Source organism: Cebus imitator, unplaced genomic scaffold (assembly GCF_001604975.1).
Source record: "Cebus imitator isolate Cc_AM_T3 unplaced genomic scaffold, Cebus_imitator-1.0 Scaffold424, whole genome shotgun sequence".
NCBI lineage: Eukaryota > Metazoa > Chordata > Mammalia > Primates > Cebidae > Cebus > Cebus imitator.
Window position 1 is genome coordinate 1502704 of NW_016107739.1, and position 20924 is coordinate 1523627.

General features: G+C 39.2%; 1 protein-coding gene across 1 annotated transcript in view; it reads left to right on the forward strand.

Annotated features, from left to right (window-relative positions):
• NARS2 (asparaginyl-tRNA synthetase 2, mitochondrial) overlaps positions 1–20924 on the forward strand; it is a 147773-nt gene that overhangs the window by 20661 nt on the left and 106188 nt on the right. The window contains exon 5 of the mRNA XM_037731819.1: positions 4280–4360. Coding sequence (XP_037587747.1) covers positions 4280–4360 — 81 coding nt within the window. The remainder of the gene's footprint in view (positions 1–4279; positions 4361–20924) is intronic.

Sequence of the window (20924 nt, forward strand, 5' to 3'; positions counted from 1 at the left end):
TTTTTTTTAACCACATGGCTTCAACAGCTGATGAAGTATACCTACTTTAGTTTGAAGGTTTTGTAGACTTTTGGCCACTAGGTGGTGGTATTGACAAGTACACTTTACACACTCCATTTATTACTTGAAGCTTTTAGAGATATGTAAACAGTTAAAAAATAAGACAAGCTACAAAAATTTGAAATAAAAAAATTAAGTAGACAGGGAGCAATGGCTCATGTCTATAATACCAGCATTTTGGGAGGCTAAGGCAGGAAGATCCATTGAACCCAGGAGTTAGAGACCAGCCCAGGCACATAGTGAGACTTGGTCTCTAGTAAAAATAAAAATAAAATTAGCCAGGCATCATGGCATGTGCCTGTAGTCCTAGCTACTCAGGAGGCTGAGGCAGGAGGATCACTTGAGCCAAGGAGGTGGAGGCTGCAGTGAACCATGTTTGCACCACTGAACTCCAGCCTGGGCAGCAGAGTGAGATCCTGACTTAAAAAAAAAATTATTATTGTTTTGAGATGGAGCCTTGCTCTGTCACCCAGGCTGAGAGTGCAGTGGCGTGATCTTGGCTGACTACAACCTCTGCCTCCCGGGTCCAAGTGATTCCTCTCCTGCAGCCTCCCAAGTAGCTGGGACTACAGGTGCACGCTACCACACCCAGCTAATTTTTTTATTTTTAGTAGAGACAGGGTTTCACTATGTTAGCCAGGCTGGTCTAAAACTCCTGACCTCAGGTGATCCACCCGCCTCAGCCTCCCAAAGTGCTGGGATTACAGGTGTGACCCACCGCACCTGGCCAAAAATTATTAAAAGTAAAATTAGAAAAACATTCAAGTGGTTGGAAATAACTTGAATTTTAGCACCGTTCATGATAGAGTAGTTACGAAGGTAGACACTTTTTGAGTAGCAGTAAATTCACTTAGTAATTGTAAAGACCTGGAGAATATAATCCTGTTACCTCATTCTAGGTTACTTACCTTTATATGTGATAATTATGTACCTTTATGTATGATCCTTAGGATTCAGTTATTTAAAGAAGCCTTACTGGAGTACTATAAGGCATATTATGTAATAGTTATATGTTACTAATGTTTTGTATCTGTTTCTTTGATCTGTTACTTTAGGTTTGCTAAAAGATGTTAAGCTTCCAAATATAAAATTTTCTTAAGTTTCAATTTTGTTAATAAAAATATAGAAATGTGGGGGAAAAATAGAAACTTGAACAGTACTTTTAGGACACTTTAAGGACCTAAGGCTATTTCTTGGTTTCAGTATGAAAAATATTTTGTGTATAACCTTGTTTGCTCATAAAATTGACACACTTGTTGTGTACTAAAACTTGGCTATTTAGAATCCTCAAGGAATGAATCATTTGGAAAAGCCAAGTTTCTGAAACATCTGAGGAATTTTCTCTTTAGGCACCAGTTTTTTTCTAAATTCCAGTGGAAGTGTTCCTAAAATGGATTACTTATTTTCCTGTCTTCCTTAGTGAGCCAAGTAGAAAAGATTCTGCCCTTTCTCAATGAATTGAGGTTCTTCCTGTGAGTATCAGGAATGTTCTCCTCTGTATGGCAGTGTTTTAAAGCCTGTCACTGACTATGTGGAATATTTTTTGTTTGTTTTGAGACGAGGTCTTACACTGTTGCCGGGCTGCACTGCAGTGGTGCAGTCATGGCTTACTGCCACCTCAATCTCCCAGTCCCAAGCGATCCTCCTACCTCAGCTTCCCAAGTAGCTGACACTATAGGCATGCGCCACTGTGCGTGGCTAGTTGTTTTAAATTTATTTTTTGTAGAGATGGGATCTCACTGTGTTGCCCAAGCTGGTCTTGAACTCCTAGGCCCAAGCAGTCCTCCTGCCTGGATCAACCAAAGTGCTAGGGTCCAGATGTGAGCCACTGTGCCCAGTATTCTTTACCTTTGTGTACAATGTCTCCAGATTGCTATGCCTTTGAGTTCCTGTGACTGCTCTTTGTTTTTTGTTTTTTTGAGACAGAGTCTGGCTGTGTTGCCCAGGCTAGAGTGCAGTGGCGCAATCTCAGCTCATTGCCACCTCCGCCTCAGCCTCCCGAATAACTGGGACTACAGGTGTGCACTACCACACCTAGCTAATTTTTATATTTTTTAGTAGAGATGAGCTTTCACCATGTCGATCAGGCTGATCTCGAACTCCTGACCTTAGTTGATTTGCCCACTTTGGCCTTCCAAAGTGCTGGGATTATAAACATGAGCCACCGTACCCAGCCTCTTAATGAATTCTTAAAATCTCTTCTTGCTGTCACTTTGTGTTGCCTGTGGCCTGCCTGTGACTAGCACTTCCTTTCACGTTTCCTTTTTTGTTGATTCTGATTAAATGATAGTTATTTCAGTTACTTGTGAAAGAAAAAGATAGTCTATTAGTCTTCTCTTAATGGTGTATATGGGCCTGAATGTATGAATTTTATAATTTTGGGATACTCAGGGCCTTATAAAATATCTGGTTTTAGAATGTGTATGAAAATATTTAAATATTTGGAGGTGATGGGTGGAATCTGAAAAACTGGATGAAAGTGTTTGCTTTTATTTTTGGCCCCTTCTCTGGCCTTCATGTCTCTATTTAGGAATCCCTTTGCTTTGGGATGGTATAAGTATGTGACACTGGAAACCTCTTTGAGGCAGATACAGTACTTCACCACTCCTTGCTATTTACTTTCCTTTTTTTCGTTTTACTCCCCTACCCACTTTGACTTTTTTGGACTTTGTTTGCACGGCTGTATTATTCTTCCTTTGTACTCTCTCCTTTATTAGCTTTTGGTAATGTTAGGAACTTTGATAAGCCTTGCTAGCAGTTTTAAAGCAAAGAAAGCTGCTGGACCCTTTTGTGAGATTTAGCGTTAGTTAAGTGTTAAAAATAATTCCCAATAGGTGTGTGATTTAAATAAAAAACTCATACAGTTATTTTCATGAGATTTACAGTGCTGTTTCTTGTGGCATTTGACCAGTTCTAACTTTGGCAATCAGGTTTAGCCATTAAATTTTCTCCTCCCTCTCCACCTCCCTTTCCCTACCCTCATTTCCTTTGGATTTTTCACTTCCTTTCTTTGTTTACTGCACCCATGTTCATAGTTGCCTACATTCATGTGGAATAAATGTTTCATGTCCATAATTCTTGGCTCCTAGGAGATAAAAATGGTATGCAATAATGTTATTGATATTTCATTGGTTTTCTATAATGTGCACTGTGCAGCACTTCTAGGCATGTTGCTGTCAGATTAAGTATATATTTTAATACTTTCTGAGACTGTTAATTTAGAGCTTGAATATTTACCACATCGTAAGGCAAGTTGTTGGCTGAATACTTTGTATTGTAGCCATAACACTTGAATTCAAGAAGGGTCATATTTGGGAGGCCCCTAGTAATGCATAGAGACAATCTTCATTCCACCAAACTTGACAGAAATATGTGCATAAGAATTTATTGTACTGATTTCAAGGCCAAAATTTTGCATTAAGCACATACTATTCTACCTTTCTATTACAAAGTCATTTTTTATTACCTGCAGTCCCGCCCTGCAAACATCTACATTGTGTGTAATCTTTTGCTTACATCCATAGTCAAAATGAAAGACGCATAACCTTGAAGTTGCTGGGTTATTTCAATCCTACTAGCAACAGCTTTTGTGGTTCACTAATGAAATAGTCTCAGACTTTTGTTCAGAAGGGCTGCAATTAGGAACCTAGTAATGGATGGATTTGTTGCTGCTCATAATATTCCTTCAGGCAAAGGAAGTACACTGCCTGTGCCATGTGGAGTTCATTGTGCCATCAGTTTAATGACAGAGACCTCGTAAAGATCATTTCTGCATTTTTTTTTTTTTTGCTCTTTGTTTATTCAGTCTCTATTTGTCTACCTTAATTTTTCTCCTTTTTTGGTGTTCATTACAATTGAGGTCTTATTTGATAAGTTTATACTGATTGCTTTGTAATCCCCTAGCAGCATGGGCAGCATCATTATACATTATCCTACAGTGTGTATACATGTTTGTTGAATCACCACCAAAGTGTTGGAGATATGGAAAGAGAATAAAGTACTAAAGACCATAAAGACCTAGGTTCTAGTCCTGGCTCAGCCACTGACTAATTGTGTGACTTTGGGAAGTCATTAAATCTGTCTGGGCCTCAATTTCTTTATCTTTGAAATAAAACAGCATTTGCTTAGTGTGCCATTTTAATACGTAGTATAAGAAGCTGTGTGTTCTTGGAATTGTTGAATATGCAAATATACTGAAAACTGTGGTTTTCTTTTTCAGGACAGTGGCTTTGTGCATATTCATACTCCAATAATCACATCCAATGACTGTGAGGGAGCTGGAGAACTTTTTCAGCTTGAAGTAAGTTATGCTTCCCATCTTGAGGGATACATTGCTGTTTAATATTTTGCATCTGAGGTTTTGAGATGTAATACTAGTTTTGTGGACAGAAGATTATGAGCAGCACCTGAAATTGTCAATAAAAATCCTTGAAAAAGTCACATAAACAATCAAACCAGTCTGATTTCCTATACTACCAGCTGTTTTACACTGTGACAGAAGAGTGAATTTTTAAATTAGCACTCCCTATGCTTTTCTGAAGTTACTGTGAATTGGTGAACTAGAGAAATTTGAAGAGGTAAATGAGGATTTTAAGCTATCTCTTACGCAGATTCAATCCAGTTAATATTTGTGGATGTAAGTCATATTTTAAAAGAGAAATAAAAATAGGAAAGTATACATGTAAATATCATTTTCTTTTTCAAAGTCTTCTGAAAGTTAATTTTTCCTAAGAATGATTTATGTTCTGTATATCCCATGAAGCCTCTTTAATTTGTTTAGCAATCACCTTGAGTTCCTAGCATTGTCAGCTGCCCTTATTGCAGATCATTTTTTAAGTTACCAGTTTATCTTACTTGTAGGCAGTTGAAAGCCTTGCATTTACCAGTTTGATAGCTGTTTAAAATCATTGGCCAGTTGTATAATAATGGACAGAGAGAATGGTATGATGATGAGTGGTGCTTTGGTACTTCTTTTGTTTGTTTACTGATTTCTTTATCTTTAAGATGTCAGGATTCTTGTTTATATATTTGGTTGATTCTGTCAGATGACAAAGTGTGTATGTAACTTCTTTCTCTGGTTCAGTGCTTTCTGACTCTTAATAATGGTGATGCTTCTTTATATTATTGAACAAAGCATTCTCTGGGAGAAATTGTCCTGATATGTTGAAATCATTCAGAATGATAATCAAATGCTGTCTTCAATCAAATGCTGTCTTCATCATACATGACTGGAAGAAATCTTGATGCTGATCAGCCTTCTGCAAAAAGCAGAATAAAAATGCCTTGTTGAACGTTTAAAGTGGGAGTATTAGCATCTGTATATATGAATTCAAAGAAGGCAGCAGATGACAAAATAACCAAATGTAAATTCTGGAAAACATTCTCCTCTAGGTGTTTATTTTCTCTTTGCACCTTAATTTTTTTGCATATTGAAGTGAAGAATTACTCACTGTATTTCTAAATTCCTTAATCTAAACCACTGAATGTTCAATAAATGGCTGGGAAAAAAAGGCATAATTTAAAGGAATCTTTACAAATAAGTAGGAATTATTAAACAGACCCAAATTAAACAAGTAAAAAAGCTTTTAACGTGCTTAAATAAAGATACGTTTGGAGATAACCGCATTGCTACCAGGGAAATTGGATAAGCAACTCTGAGTGATCTCGTACATATGTATGTATCTTGGCCTCTAAACCTAAGACAAGTTACCAGATAAGTGTGACTAAATAGGAAGAGGAGAAAATATGTAGTTCTGAAGCTAAACAAATGAGAAGTATATTATGTTTATATTATTTCAAAGCCAGGGAAAGGAATTTGTGGGATTTTTTTTTCTTTTGCTGTGGGATTAAATTTGCCTTTGCAGAGTACCAGAAAGAGACACTTTTGAATTCATTGATCCTAGGCTCCTACAGTCAGGATCTAGCTCAGGTTTCAGCTGATATGTGCTATCTGGCTGTTATGCTATGTTGATCAGTTGTCTTTGTTGCTTTCAGAAGTTCAACTGCAAAGACTTGTCTCCTGCCCCTGCCAGCCCTGTATCTTTTTAAAGCAGAGCTGCTGCTTATCCTACCTCACATACTTCACTTTTAAGATTCATTGTGTTAATTTCCTCTAGGCTGCCTGTAGAAACATAGGAATTTGAATTTTAGGAGGAGGTGGGCTTTCATGTTTGAATTTTTGCTTCTCTTAATGTTGAACGTTTTTTCTCTGACAGAATGAAGTGTCATTAAGTACTGTGTTTAAAGATAAGAGGGCAGCTTTAAGAGGTCACCTTGAAAAAACACAGTAAGAACATGTACTTCTGATATTCTGTTGAGAAGTGAATGCATGTGCTATCATGTTACTTTTCCTTTCCCTCATCCATTTCCTGCTTTAAGACTGATATTTTTTAAGGTTTGGGGACTACTGAATACATTGTGAGAAGCTTCCTTCAAGGCATTTGTTTGTTATTAACAGACATTTGGTACCACCTGTGTTCAAGATGCTATGCTAAATGTTATAAAGATGTAGTTGAGGCTCTATCCTGTCAAGCTAGTGAGCTGGCAGATGTTGATAAAGGAAGGAGCATGCTTTTCCTTCACTCTTGATGTTACTTATCCTGCAAAATTCTGTTTGTACACTTTTTCCTCTTTGTCCTAAGAATTTGGCTGAGTTCTCAAAATTATATTTGGTCTTTATAGTTTTGGAACAATTAGTTTGTCTTTGAGGGGATAGAAGAGATTAAGGCAAGAATTATAGGTTGTGGCTGTCAAAGACAAAATTATAACAAATTTAAAGGTCTTAATTGACTTTCATTTGCAATTCAAGAATCAGGCAATGCTTCATTTTATAGACCAAGGCTGAGGAAAGCAGAAACAGAAAACAAGCGATTGGTCTTTACAAAGTTGTTTTTCTTGTAAAGGTTAAAGCAGAGGGGACTTCCTTATGCTGGCTAAAACTGTTCTCTTTGGTGATGTGGCTATTATTCCTCTTCTGACTTTTGAGAAGTTAATATAAAGATCTTAGTTTTGGGTTGATGGTCATGCACAACTATATACAGTTTCATGTTTTTCAGTATGACGAAATAAGGTGGAATTGCTTTGTGTATGCATTTGAGGATACAGTGTTACCAGTTGTAAGTGGTGTGGAATCAAGAGGAAAATGAGGTAGGTCACTGGGGATTGACTTGGTCAGAAAAACCTTCAAAATGAATGTGTGACCTGACTCTACTTTAGGGAGAATATTCCAGTTAAGAGCAATAATGTAAGAAGAATCAGAGAATTAAAATGAGGTGTAGACAATATACATTCTTCTCATCTTCACGTAGCACATACTCTAAAATCAGCCACGTAATTGAACATAAAACAGTCTTCAACAAGTGTAACAGAACTGAAAGCGTAGCAAACACACTCTCAGACCACGGCACAATAAAAATAGAAATCAACACAATGAAAATCACTCAATATCATACAGTACAGGGAAATTAAACAACATGCTTCTGAATAACTTTTGGGTAAAATAATGAAATTAAGACAGACCTCAAAAAGTTTTTTGAAAATAATGAGAACGAAGATACAACATACCAGAATCTCTGGGACACAAGTAAAGCAGTGTTAAGACGGAAATTCATGGCACTAAACGCCCACATCAAAAAGTTAGAAAGGTCTCACTTTAATAACCTAACTTTACAACGGAAAGAATTAGATAAGGAAGAACAAATCAACCCCAAAGCTAGCAGAAGATGAGAAATAACAAAAATATGGGCTGAACTGAAGGAAACCGAGATGCAAAAAACCATTCAAAATATCAGCAAATCCAGAAGTTGGTTTTCTGAAAAGATTGATAAGATAGGCCACTAGCTAGACTAAGAAAAAAAGAGAGAAGATCCAAACACAATTAGAAATGACAAAGGGAATGTTACTACTGACCTCACAGAAATAAACAACCTTCAGAAACTACTATGAATACCTCTAAATTGCTGGAAACTACACCCTCCCAGGACTGAGCCAGGAAAACGTTAATTCCCTAAACAGACCAATAACAAGCTCCAAAACCAAGTAAGTAATAAATAGCCTACCAACCAAAAAAGTCCAGGACCTGAAGGATTCATAGCAGAATTCTACCAGATGTACAATGAAGAGTTGGTACCATTCTGACTGTTACTGTTCCGAAAAACTGAGTAGGTGGGACTTCTCCCCAATTCATTCTGTGAGGCCAGCATCATCTTCATACCAAAACCTGTCAGAAACAGAAGAAAAAAAGAAAACATCAGGCCAGTAACCTTGATGAACATTGATGCAGAAATCCTTAACAAAATGCTTGCAAACTGAATCCAGCAGCAAATCGAAAATTGAATCCACCATGAAGTAGATTTCTTTGCTAAGATGCAAGATTGCTTCAGCATACAAAAATCAATCAGTGTGATTCTTCACATAAACAGAACTAAAGACAAAAACCACGTGATTATCTCAATAGATGCACACAAGGCTTTTGATAAAATTCAGCATTATTTCATGTTAAAAACTCGCAACAAACTAGATATTGAAGGGACATATCTGAAATAATAAGAGTCATCTCTGACAAACCCACTGCCAATGTTATACTGAATGGGCAAAAGCTGTAAGCATTCCCCTTGAAAACCAGCAGAAGTTAAGGATGCCCTTTCTCACCACTTCTCTTCAACATAGCATTGGAAGTCCTAGCCACAGCGTTCAGGCAAGATAAAGAAATAAAGGGCATCTAAATAGGAAGAGAGGAAGTCAAACTATCTTGTTCTTTGCAGATGACATGATTCTATATCTAGAAAATGCCATAGTCTTGACCCAAAAGCTCCTTCAGCTGATAAATAACTTGAGCAAAGTTGCAGGACACAAAATCAGTGTACAGAAATGGCTAGGATTCCTATACGCCAACAACAACCAAAGTGAGAGCCAAAACAGAAAGTCCTATTCACAGTTGACACACACACACACACACCCCCACCCACCCACCCACCAGGAATACAGCTAACCAGGGAGGTGAAAGAGCTCTACCATGAGAATTATAAAACACTGCTCAGAGAAATCAGAGAAGACACAAACAAATAGAAAAACATCCCATGCTCATGAACAGGAAGAATCAATATTATTAAAATGGCTATACTACCCAAAGCAATTTACAGATTCAGTGCCATTCATATCAAACTATCATCATTCTTCACAGGACTAGAAAAAATTATTTTAACATTTATATGGAACCAAAAAAGAGCCTGGGTAGCCAAGGCAATCCTAAGCAAAAAGAACCAAGCTGGAAGAATCATGTTACCCAACTATACTACAAGCCTACACTCCCAAATGGTTGCGTTCTTCTTGAGTTTCTGATTAGCCTTTCTAAAGGAGGCATTCAAATACGCATTTACCTCAGTGAGCAAAGGGATGACTTAAATAGAACGGGAGGCAGTTTGCCCAAGCAGTTCCCGGCTTGAATTTTACCTTTAGCTTAGTGATTTTGGGGCCCCAAGATGTATTTTCCTTTCACACACTAAAGACACATGCACATGAATGTTCATTGCCACATTGTTCACAGTAGAAAAGACATGGAGTCAACCTAAATGCCCATCAATGACAGAGTGGATAAAGAAAATGTTGTACACATGTATATAGAACATTATGCAACCATAAAGAGGAATGAGATCATGTCTTGCGGGAATGGAGCTCGTAAGCTTCATTAATCGAAGACTGTGTTATGTTTTCAATGTCCTGCAGCATAAATTGCTTCACAGACTGATCCAACCAAAAGTATACTCCTTTGTGGACATAGTTTTCAAGGGCAGTGTTTAAGATCTGTTCTAACCCCAAAAGGTCTTCTGCCAGCTGTGTCTCACTTTCTTTCCAGCATACCAGGAGATCTACAGTTTAGCCTTTACACCAGTGAATATTTCAATGTGCCTTTCACAACTGTTGTATTGGACCGAGTGGAGAAAGTTAGCACCAAGACAAAAGTATGCCAGATTGCAGGGTCATTTATTATGCCGGTGACCACAGAGGACTCACGTCTCTCCAACCTGTGGCGTCAAAAGGAGGGTGCCAAGACTTTTTATACCCGAAAAACCACCTTGGGTGTGGGGGTGAGGAGCGGGGATGCGGATGAAAAGGTTTTGGACATTCCAAGGGCCAGGGGATTCTGTGATTCACCTTCTGGGCGGAGACGAGGGCAGGGGTCTCCGGAAATTCCAAGGTCCAGGGGATTCTGTAATTCACCTCCTGGGTGGAGACGAGGGCGGGGGTCTCCGGACATTCCAAGGGCCAGGGGACTTTTGTCATTCTGTTTGTTACTTCAGTGGTTTACAGAAGTCAAGATAAGCATTTGTTTACACACAGATCTTAGTTATCCTGGGCTGCTTATTTTAGTTATTACTAAATAACCAAAGCAAAGGCTAGCAATTCTGGCACAATATCACACAACCACCACTATTCTGGAGAGCACCCTTTATTTTGCACTGCAACCTCTACCTCCCGAGTAGCTGGGATTACATACTTAGTTGCAATGAAGTCAGTTTCTTTGGGTAAAGATTTGGAGCTCTGTTTTATGGCCTTCTCTGCCCACTCAATGTTGGAGCCAGGCTCCAGTGCTGGCAGCAGGGACAATGGATCATTCTCATGATGAGACATCCTGATTTAGGAGCTGAATGTTCAGTGGAGCAAGAGGCAGCAGCCCTGGTTTCTTGGCTTGTCTCTCCTGGCATGGAACCCACACCCCAGGATCTGGGGCAAAAGCAGTCAGGACCCTAGTGTTCTCAGCAGTACCACGCCCAAGGTGGAGCTTCCATCCCACAAGTTGGGCTGGGGCTGAAGAAGGGAGGCTCCACCTCTCAGGCACACTCTCCCAGAACTTAGCCTCAGCTACAGGTAGCTGTGAGAAAGGGGAGAAATGCCTGTATGCTGGAGGCATTCCTCTTGCTGGAGCCCTGTGATCTTGGCTGAAATTGGGGAGTGGAGTTTCTGTCATGCCAAGCTCATTTCCAAGTGAGAGGAAAGGAGGAAGAGGGCTCCGGCTCAAACACTACAGACTTCCTGTCCTCAGTGAGCTTTAGCAGATTGTTTTGAGTAGTAGTTTCTTCATTTGCTGTATACCCTTAAGGCCATTTCTAGAGACTTTAAATGGTTGGATTTAAAAAAAAAATTTTTTTTTAAGTAACTTTAACCTGTTTCACTGAGGAATGGGTCTGAAGAGCTCCATACAACTGTCAGGTCAGGAGGGAGGGGGAAAAACAGGTTAGTCACCTCTTGGCTACTTTTTACCACCACGCTCCTCAATTTTCTCACTGGTAAAATGTGAACAACAGTGTTCTTATAGGTTGTAAGGATTAAGTGAAATGACATATATGAAAACTTCGTGTTGCTAATCCAAAATAGGTAAAACAGTATGGAGAAGCAGGCTGATGTAAGCAGCATTTCTCTTTTCCACACTGTTGTCTGTTTTAGTAATGGTAATACAAAGTTACTAGACCTCAGGAATTCTGGTGCTTATAAATTGTTATGACTAAGTTATTTATGGAACACATCATTTTGGTTGTGCTGGATGGTTTCACTTTTTAATTACTCTTACCAATTTTCGTTTAAACTTTTTAGGTGGTATGTGGGCTAACACAGGTCAAACCTTTTCTCAGAACAGCTTTTTTTAGCTAACACTAATACCTCCCTTGTTCCAACTCCTGTTATACTTGTATTCGGTTGCTGTAGCCTGGTTTTATTTTTTGTTTTTGTTTTTGAGTCGCAGTTTTGCTGTCACCCAGGCTGGATTGCAGTTGCATTGTCATGGCTCACTGTAACCTCAAACTCCTGGTCTCAAGCAATCCTTCAGCCTCAACTTCCTGTATAGCTGGGACTGCAGGCACACACACCACGCCCGGCTAATTTAATTTTTGCTAGAGACAAGGTCATTATGCTGCCCAGGCTTGTCTCGAACTCCTGGACTAAAGCGATCCTCCCATCTCAGCCTCCCAAAATGCTGGAATTGCAGGCATGAATCACTGTGCTTGGCCTGCTATAGCCTGTTTTAACTTTCAGTTATTCTTCAATGGTTTCTTGCATAACAGTTTTGGTTCCCTGTCTAGATTGTAAATTCCTTTCAGGGAACACCTGTACCCTCCATACTACCTGGAATACTTAAATACTTATTATTTTCTAAGGGCTATTTTAGCTTTGTAGAACTTTCAGCCTTAAGACTAGTCATATTCAGCCGGGCACGGTGGCTCATCCCTATAATCCCAGTACTTTGGGAGGCTGAGCTGGGCAGATTGCTTGAGCTCAAGAGCTTGAGACCAGCCTGGGCAACATAGTGAGATCTTGTCTCTACTAAAAATTTAAAAATTAGACAGGTGTGTTGGCATGTGCCTGTAGTTCCAGCTACTTGGGGGACTGAGACGGGAGGGTCATTTGAGCCTGGGAGGTTGAGGCTGCAGTGAGCCATGACAGCGCCAGTACACTCCAGCTTGGGTGACAGAGCTAAACCCTATCTCCAAAAAAAAAAAAAGACTAGTCGTTTTCTTTCCTGTTGAGGATGTTTCTTTCTTTTAAGGAGGTTCAGTTTCTACATGTGAAAAATGCCTGACCCTAGAAAATACCAGTAAGATACATAAGAGACTCTCAGTAAAGTTTTGCCTCTGAGCATAGGGCCCACTTTTCTATGTTCTTTGCATTTTCATCCTGTGCTTATATTATTTTTTAAAAAAGCATAATATATGTACAAGGTACATAATTTAAAAGTTTAAAAAGAGCATGAAATAAAAAGTCATTTTCTCTTCCGTCCCTGGCTCCCAGTTACACAGTTCTCTCTCCAGTAGGCAGTCCTTGTTATCTGTCTCTTACGTATTCATCCAGAGGTATTCTGTGCTTATTCTACAAGGATATCCATATCTTTTCATATAGTTATTTATTACAAAAATGATAGTTTACTATTCACAATGTTCTAACCTGTTTTGGTTTTGTTTTTTTGAGATGGAGCCTCGCTCTGTTGCCCAGGCCGGAGTGCAGTGGCACAATCTCAGCTCACTGCACTTCCCAGGTTGAAGCAATTTTCCTGCCTCAGCCTCCCCAGTAGCTGGGATTGCAGGCGTGAGCCACCACACCCAGCTAATTTTTGTATTTTTAGTAGAAACAGGGCTTTGTCATGTTGCCTGGTCTCAAACTCCTGACCTCAGGTGACCCTGCCCCTTCGTCCTCCCAAATGGCCAGGACTACAGGCATGAGCCATCACACCTGGCCTATACCTGCTTTGTTCATTTGTCAGTACCTCTTACTGCTTTGGCCTCATTATTTTAGAAGTACATGCTGTTTCAGTGCATTTTATACATGTATTTTAATGTATTTAACCTATTCTTTTACTGATGGAGAATTCATTGGCTATTTTTTTTCCCTGTTACATGCTAGTATGTGCAAATTAGCATTGGGTCCTGTGTTGAGAATTTTGAATTAAAATTTGTTTTTTTAAATTAAAATGAGCTGGTTCTCAAGAAATGTACAGTTTCTGAGTTCTTTTTTCTTTTTTTCTTTTAGCTCAAGTGTTTCTCCCACCTTAGCCTCCCAAGTAGCTAGTAGCTGGTACTATGGGTGTGCACCACCACACTTGGCTAATTTTAAAATTTTTTGTGGCGACAGGGACTTGCTATGTTGTCTAGGCTGGTCTCTAATTTTTGGACTAAAATGATCCTCCTGCCACAGCCTCCCAAAGTGCTGAGATGACAGGCATGAGCCACCATACCCAGCCAAGAAATGTACAGTGTTTATCTAGAAGGTAAAATTAACACATGAAATTGTAGACAGAATAATTAAATGTTTAATTGGCTTTTTACCTTTTTTAAGGGTAAGTATACAGAATAATTTATACAGAATTGTTACATCAAGTAGTGCTTCACTTTTTATAAGTGCTCTAGGAGAGATTTCTGACAAGGAGAAACTAGGTACGGGAGTGATAAGAGATGTCCACAGGACAAAGCAATGTGTATGATCCTTGTTTATATTTCTGTCTTTGATTTTTGTCCCAACTTTGTCATTTTCTGCTTATAAAATTATCCAGATTCATACCAGTTACCTTTTAGAAAGAGAAGTTGGTAAGTTTGGGGCAAAGTGACCTATGGTGAGAAGCACGGAGATATAGTGAATTATTGATGTATATCACTTACCATATGCAAGAATTTATTCCTTTTTCCAATTAATATTAATTGACTGTATGACGTATGCTGGAGGAAAAGTGGTGAACACAAAAGTCTTTTTCCTTGTGGAATGTATATCCTTGTAGGAGAGGAGACAATAAATATAAAAGTAAAACAGAGAGTATGTTAAGCATTAAGTAATTGTCCAAAGGTAGCTCCCTAGTGCACTGTGCTTCCCAGTACTCACATCTTTCTGTTGTCCTCATCCACAGTTAAAATGTGGACTGGTTCTGTGTAATCAGTAGGTCATGGTGGAAATGAAATTTTCTTGTCTTTGATTTTTTTGGAACGGCTCTGAGGGAAGCCAGCATCTGTATAAGAGGTCTAGCTACTGTCAGACCTCAAACTATTTCTGTGGGAAGGCTGCATGGTAACACAGAGATGCCTGGCTACACTTAAGCTTTTTAAGCCATCCCAGCTAAGGCATCAGACTTGTGTTTAAAGAGGCCATCTTGTATATCTAGTTGAGTCTAGCCTTCAGATGACTCCAGTCCCAGCAGCCATTTGACTATAACCACATGAGAGACTCCATGCAAGACCACTCAGCTGAAGGCAGGCAACCCATAGAATTGTGAAAGATAGCAGTAGATTATTACTTTAAGCCGCTAAATTTTGGGATACTTTGTTACTCACCAATAAATAATCAGAACAAATGGTGATTTGTATTGCAAAGAAAAGTAAATTGGGAAAAAGGTTAGGGAGAAAGAGATTCTAGTTAAAATTGGGTGGTCAAGGAAAGCTTTACTGAGAAGATGTTAAAAAAGCATGACGGGGCCGGGCGCGGTGGCTCAAGCCTGTAATCCCAGCACTTTGGGAGGCTGAGGCGGGTGGATCACGAGGTCAACAGATCGAGACCATCCTCGTCAACATGGTGAAACCCCATCTCTACTAAAACTGCAAAAAATGAGCTGGGCATGGTGGTGCGTGCCTGTAATCCCAGCTACTCAGGAGGCTGAGGCAGGAGAATTGCCTGAACCCAGGAGGCGGAGGTTGCGGTGAGCCGAGATCGCGCCATTGCACTCCAGTCTGGGTAACAAGAGCGAAACTCTGTCTCAAAAAAAAAAAAAAAAAAAAAAAACATGACGGGACCAGGTGCGGTGGCTCACACCTGTAATCTCAGCGTTTTGGGAGGTCAAGGTAGGCAGATCACTTGAGGCTGGGAGTTCGAGACCAGCCTGGCCAACATGACAGAACCCTGTCTCTACCAAAAATACAAAAATTAGCTGGCCGTGGTGGTGCACACCTGTAATCCCAGCTACTTGGGAGGCTGAGGCACAAGAATTGTTGGAACCTGGGAGGCAGAAGTTGCAGTGAGCCGAGATTGTGCCACTACACTACAATCTGGGTGACAGAGCAAGACTCTGTCTCAAAAAAGAAAAGAAAAAGCATGACGGGTAGGTAATGTTGATACTTGGGAAAGAACATTTCAGTCAGAAGGAACAGCAAGTACAAAGGCTCTGTGGCTGGAGCAGCCTGAGGTTTTCAAGAAACAATCATGAAGGCAGGTATGAATGGAACATACAAAAAAGGAAGATGAGTGGGAACTGAGGTTAAACATAGGGGTTGGGAGTAAGTGTAAATTATATATGGAAGTAATGTTCATCTTTATGAGGTGTAACACTTTTGTAAAAAACAAAAAAGGAAATGTATCAATAACTCTTTTTATTTCCCAAATATAGATAATATGCATAATGAAATATAGATAATATAAACTTTTTGTACACTTAATCTGAAAAATATAATGTTTCCAACATAATATAAAAAAGTAATTAGTATATTTTATTATGCAAATATTGTGGTCTAGAAGAATATAAGTAGCCTTTATATGGAGATATAAAGAACTGCTGACTTTAACAGGTATAAATTAGGACTTACACAGGTGTGTTATATTGGTGACTCACATATCATGAACAGTTTGCTATTCATGATGAGAATTTGTGAACTGGTTACTCATTCTTGATAGAGTTCCACATCTAAGTATTAGCTTTCCCTTGAGGTACATGGAAGATGCATTCTGGAAAATTCAGAGCATATTAAAATAATACAATTTACCTAATTCACTAACATGAATGTTCCATGGTATATTTGAAACTTGAGGTAGCATGCACTAAATTTCAGTAGCCTTCCCCAGTTAGGACAACCAGAAACATTCCCAATAGGAACCTCAGGTAAAGGACTTCTTAGGCCATTATAAGAATGTTGGCTGTGAGTCTTTGGAGAGTTCTAAGCAAAAGAGTAACAAATCACTTATACTTTATTGAGATCATTCTGGATGCTATATGGAGATTCAATTGGGGAGAGGTACAGAAGAAGAGAAACCAGTTAAAAGTCTAATGCTGGCTAGGCATGGTGGCTCACACCTGTAATCCCAGCACTTTGGGAGGCTGAGGTGGGCAGGTCACGAGGTCAGGAAATCCAAGACCATCCGGGCCAACATGGTGAAATCCCGTCTACTAAAAATACAAAAAAAAATCAGCTGTGCATGGCGGTGCATGCCTGCAGTCCCAGCTACTTAGGAGGCTGAGGCAGGAGAATTGCTTGAACCCAGGAGGCAGATATTCCAGTGAGCTGAGATCGCACCACTGCACTACAGCCTGGGCGACAGTGCGAGACTCTGTCTCAAAAGAAAAAAAAAGTCTAATGCTGTATTTTAGGGGAGCAGATAGTGATTTACACAAGTGTTGAAGTTGTAGATCCTGAAATGTGGTTGGATTCTGGATATATTTGGAAAGTATTTTATGCATCTTGGATCTTGGTACCAGGGTCCTTTTTTTTGTTTGTGTTTTTATTATATCTATTCCTGCTATGTATTTTCCCAGAAGTAGGTATGTTGAATAGTTCACCTCTGCTAGACTTTTGCACTTCTAATATGGAGGGAATTATTTTTTTCTACAAATGGCTATTTCCATTGCTAATTAAAAGTAGAAAAGTAGAGTTCTTTTAAAAAAAAAAAAAAAACATGAACTGTCATGTTGCTAGTCTGGACATTGGAATTCAATTAATAAGTGAAAAGAAAATGTCAGCTTCATAAACACTGAAAAGCTTTTTCCGTTTATACTCTTTAGGGCCAATACCATCTAATTATTTGGGGAAATTAGTTTTTGCTGGAAATTAAACATTTATTTTATGCATGCCATCTTTGAAGGAAGCATTCCATGGCATTGTTGACTTCAACAGACACTTTGATCTCAAAAAATGATGCGAATCTATTTTGGATAATTTTTGAATAGCATCAAAATCATGACTTTTATATCAGTATACCTTATAATGGCTTATTCTTTGTTTCTGTTTTTTTTTTTTTTTTTGGAGACATAGTCTTGCTCTGTTGCCCAGGCTAGAGTGCTGTGGCGCCATCTTGGCTCACTGCAACCTCTGCCTCCTGGGTTCAAGCAGTTCTTGCGCCTCAGCCTCCTGAGTAGCTGGGATTACAGGCACCCACCACCACGCCCAGCTGACTTATTCTTCATTACCACAGCCAGAGGTGAAGGACAGCCAAACCCTTCTGTTTCACTTATCACTAACTTACTTTCCTCCTTGCAGCAACTGCAAGAAAGCATATTTTGGGGTTTTTTTGTTTTGAGACAAGGTCTTGCTCTGTCACCCCATTTCGAGTGCAGTGATGCAATCATAGCTCTCTGCATCCTTGACTTAAAGTAGTCTCAGGGTCTCACAAGTTACTCAGGCTGATCTTGAACTCCTGGTCTCAAGGAATCCTCCCGCCTCCATCCCCCAAATTACTGGGATTTATACGTATTTATTGAGTACCTGCTGTGTTAAGTGGTAGTCAAGTCCTTTGTGTAGATAAGTGGTTTGGAGACTTATCTCTGGAGCATTGGTTTCCCTTCTCACAGAAGGGGCTGAAAAATGGAATGAGGAGGTAGTTAATGGACTACGACTATATTATATTCATCTTTAAAACCCCAGTCTGACAGTGAATAAGCCAAAATTAATATTTTTCAAGCAATAGTGAAGAAAATGTTTGGTACATTTTTTTCGCTGACCCCTTCACATTTAGGAATAAATTTGCTTTTTTGCAGTTTTACATTGTGTTTCTCTCCTGAAAAAGAAAAATAAGGCAACATTGTATATTCACCTTCTGTTTTGCAACCTTACCTTCTAATATTAAAGACTCCAGGCTTCTTTTCTTGATTCTTTCTCTCTTTCTCAGACTGCTCAGCAGGAAAGCAGACTGTTTACAAACAGTCTGAGTTAATAACTTCCTTTCCTGCTGATCAAATAGTTGCTAAAATGAAACCTTTCTCAGGGCTGAGTGGGTGTTCTAGTTAGTGGGTGTTCTGGAATGTAAATGAACCCTTCTTTTAAGAAAGATTATTTTTATACTAGCAGCTCTGTGTACACCAAGATACACATTTGTAGCAAGTAGAAAGTATGGAAACATAAACTGGACTTATTGGACATTGTTAGATCAGTGAAAGACCTATATATACAGCTTGTTAACAGGAAAGTCCTGAAACTAGCATAACCGGCAAAGCAGAATGCAGTTTATTGAGCCTGTTTTCCTTGGGTTTAGTGTTTACGAATGAGTTGCAGTCTGATAGCATGCAGAACAATTTCTACAGCAATGATGGCAACTGTATTTGAGATACAGCTTGATAGGGTTCATAAAACTACCAGTCCACAAATTTTTGACTGTATGACAGATTTAGTTCTTATGATTGGTTGATTGGTTGGTTGGTTGATTTTAGAAGTAGAGCCTTTACTCTCACCTAGGATGGAGTACAGTGGTATGATTATAACTCGACCTCAAACCCCTAGACTCAAGTGATCCTCCTGCCTCAGCTTCCCAAGTAGCTGTGATTATTGGAACCCTCCACCACACCTTGCTTATTTTATTTTATATGGTCAGAATTTCATACTTGGGAGAGACTAATAGTAAAAGCATTTTAATCCAAAGCTTTATTTCAACACTACAGGATAAAAAAAATAGGAGAGCTGGGCACATTGATATGTGCCTGTAGTTCCACTGACAGGCAGAGGTGAGAGGATCACTTGAGCCCAGGAGTTCAAGACCAGCCTGGGCAACACAGCAAGACTATCTCCAAAAAAAAAAAAAAACCAGAAAAAATAAGAATGACATGACTTATTGGAAAGCTGATTGTACTAGGAGCTGAGAAACTTGGATTCTACAACTTATCTTACCAAAAAGTAGTTGTATATAACATTTATCCTAACATTTGACATTTAACACTTTTAAGCTTTAGCATCTTTTACAAGAAGGAATTTGAATTAAAGTGTTTTGTTTTGAGATGGAGTTTTGCTCTTGTCACCCAGGCTGGAGTACAGTGGCACGATCTCAGCTCACTGCAACCTCTGCCTCCTGAGCTCAAGCGATTCTCCTGGCTCAGCTTCCCAAGTAGCTAGGACTACAGGCACGTGCCACCACGCCCAGCTAATTTTTGTATTTTTAGTAGAAATGGGGTTTCTACTACATATTGACCAGGCTGGTCTTGAACTCCTGACCTCAGATGATCCTCCCTCGTCAGCCTCCCAAAGTGCTGAGATTACAGACATGAGCTAGCTGAATAAGTTTTATCTAACTTAAATTTTTTTATCCTTTACTATCTGTATCATGAAAGGCATAGCCTCCCTTTAATCTCTTAATAGGGATCAAAAAAGAAAACAGGATATTCAGTGGTTATGTGGAGCTTACAGATAATGGGCACTCTCCCTTTCCTTCATGATCTACAAAGGAAATTGCAGATTGAGGTAAATAGGACAATAGCTTGTCATTATGATTTTAAACCTTTTAGATTTCTGTATTATGCTTCATCTTCATGTTTCTCTTCCCAACTTTTTGTCTCTGGGATTATGAGTAAATAGAACTGAGTAAAAGGTGGGGGTGTGGTAACAGTAGAAAATGGAAAAAGTAAAAGGAAATAAAAATAGATTGGGTGCTTCAGTGATTGTGGAGGTCAAATAAGTTTTCCGTTGTTGATTATATTCCTTTCCACTGTTCAGCTAACTGCTGTTTACTCTCCCTCCTTGCTATATATTTTACATGGAGACAGAGTCAGACTTGTGTGGGCTTTTCTGTTTAATTCTCCTGAGATTGTGAAACTGCTCAGCTAAATTTGTTCTGCTGTGAGAACAAATAACTGGAGGGCAATTCAAAATATTTGTTTAATATTTTCTTGGAAATCCTCAAAGATTAACAGGGAGGATTTTAGATCCTTGTGATACGAAATTGACTGGGATACACACATTAAAAAAATTTGTTTTGATAGCGCTTGGTTTCCCCTTTCTTGGCTTTGCTATTTACTTCCAATGGCAAAATAACCTAGCAAAAACTTTTTGTTGTACATTATAGAGAAAGGCTACGTTAAGTTGTATTGCACTAACATAAGTTTTATATGGTCAGGAAAATGTTAGTTGATCATAGACTAATAGGATGGGAGGAACTAATCATGCATTATATTGATTTTCAAACAGTTTACTCAAAAGTGTTTTTCAAACAAAATCTTATACTAAGACCCAATATAGAAGATAGATAAGCCGGGCGCGGTGGCTCAAGCCTGTAATCCCAGCACTTTGGGAGGCCGAGGCGGGTGGATCACGAGGTCAAGAGATCGAGACCATCCTGGTCAACAAGGTGAAACCCCCGTCTCTACTAAAACTCCAAAAAAAATGAGCTGGGCATGGTGTTGCGTGCCTGTAATCCCAGCTACTCAGGAG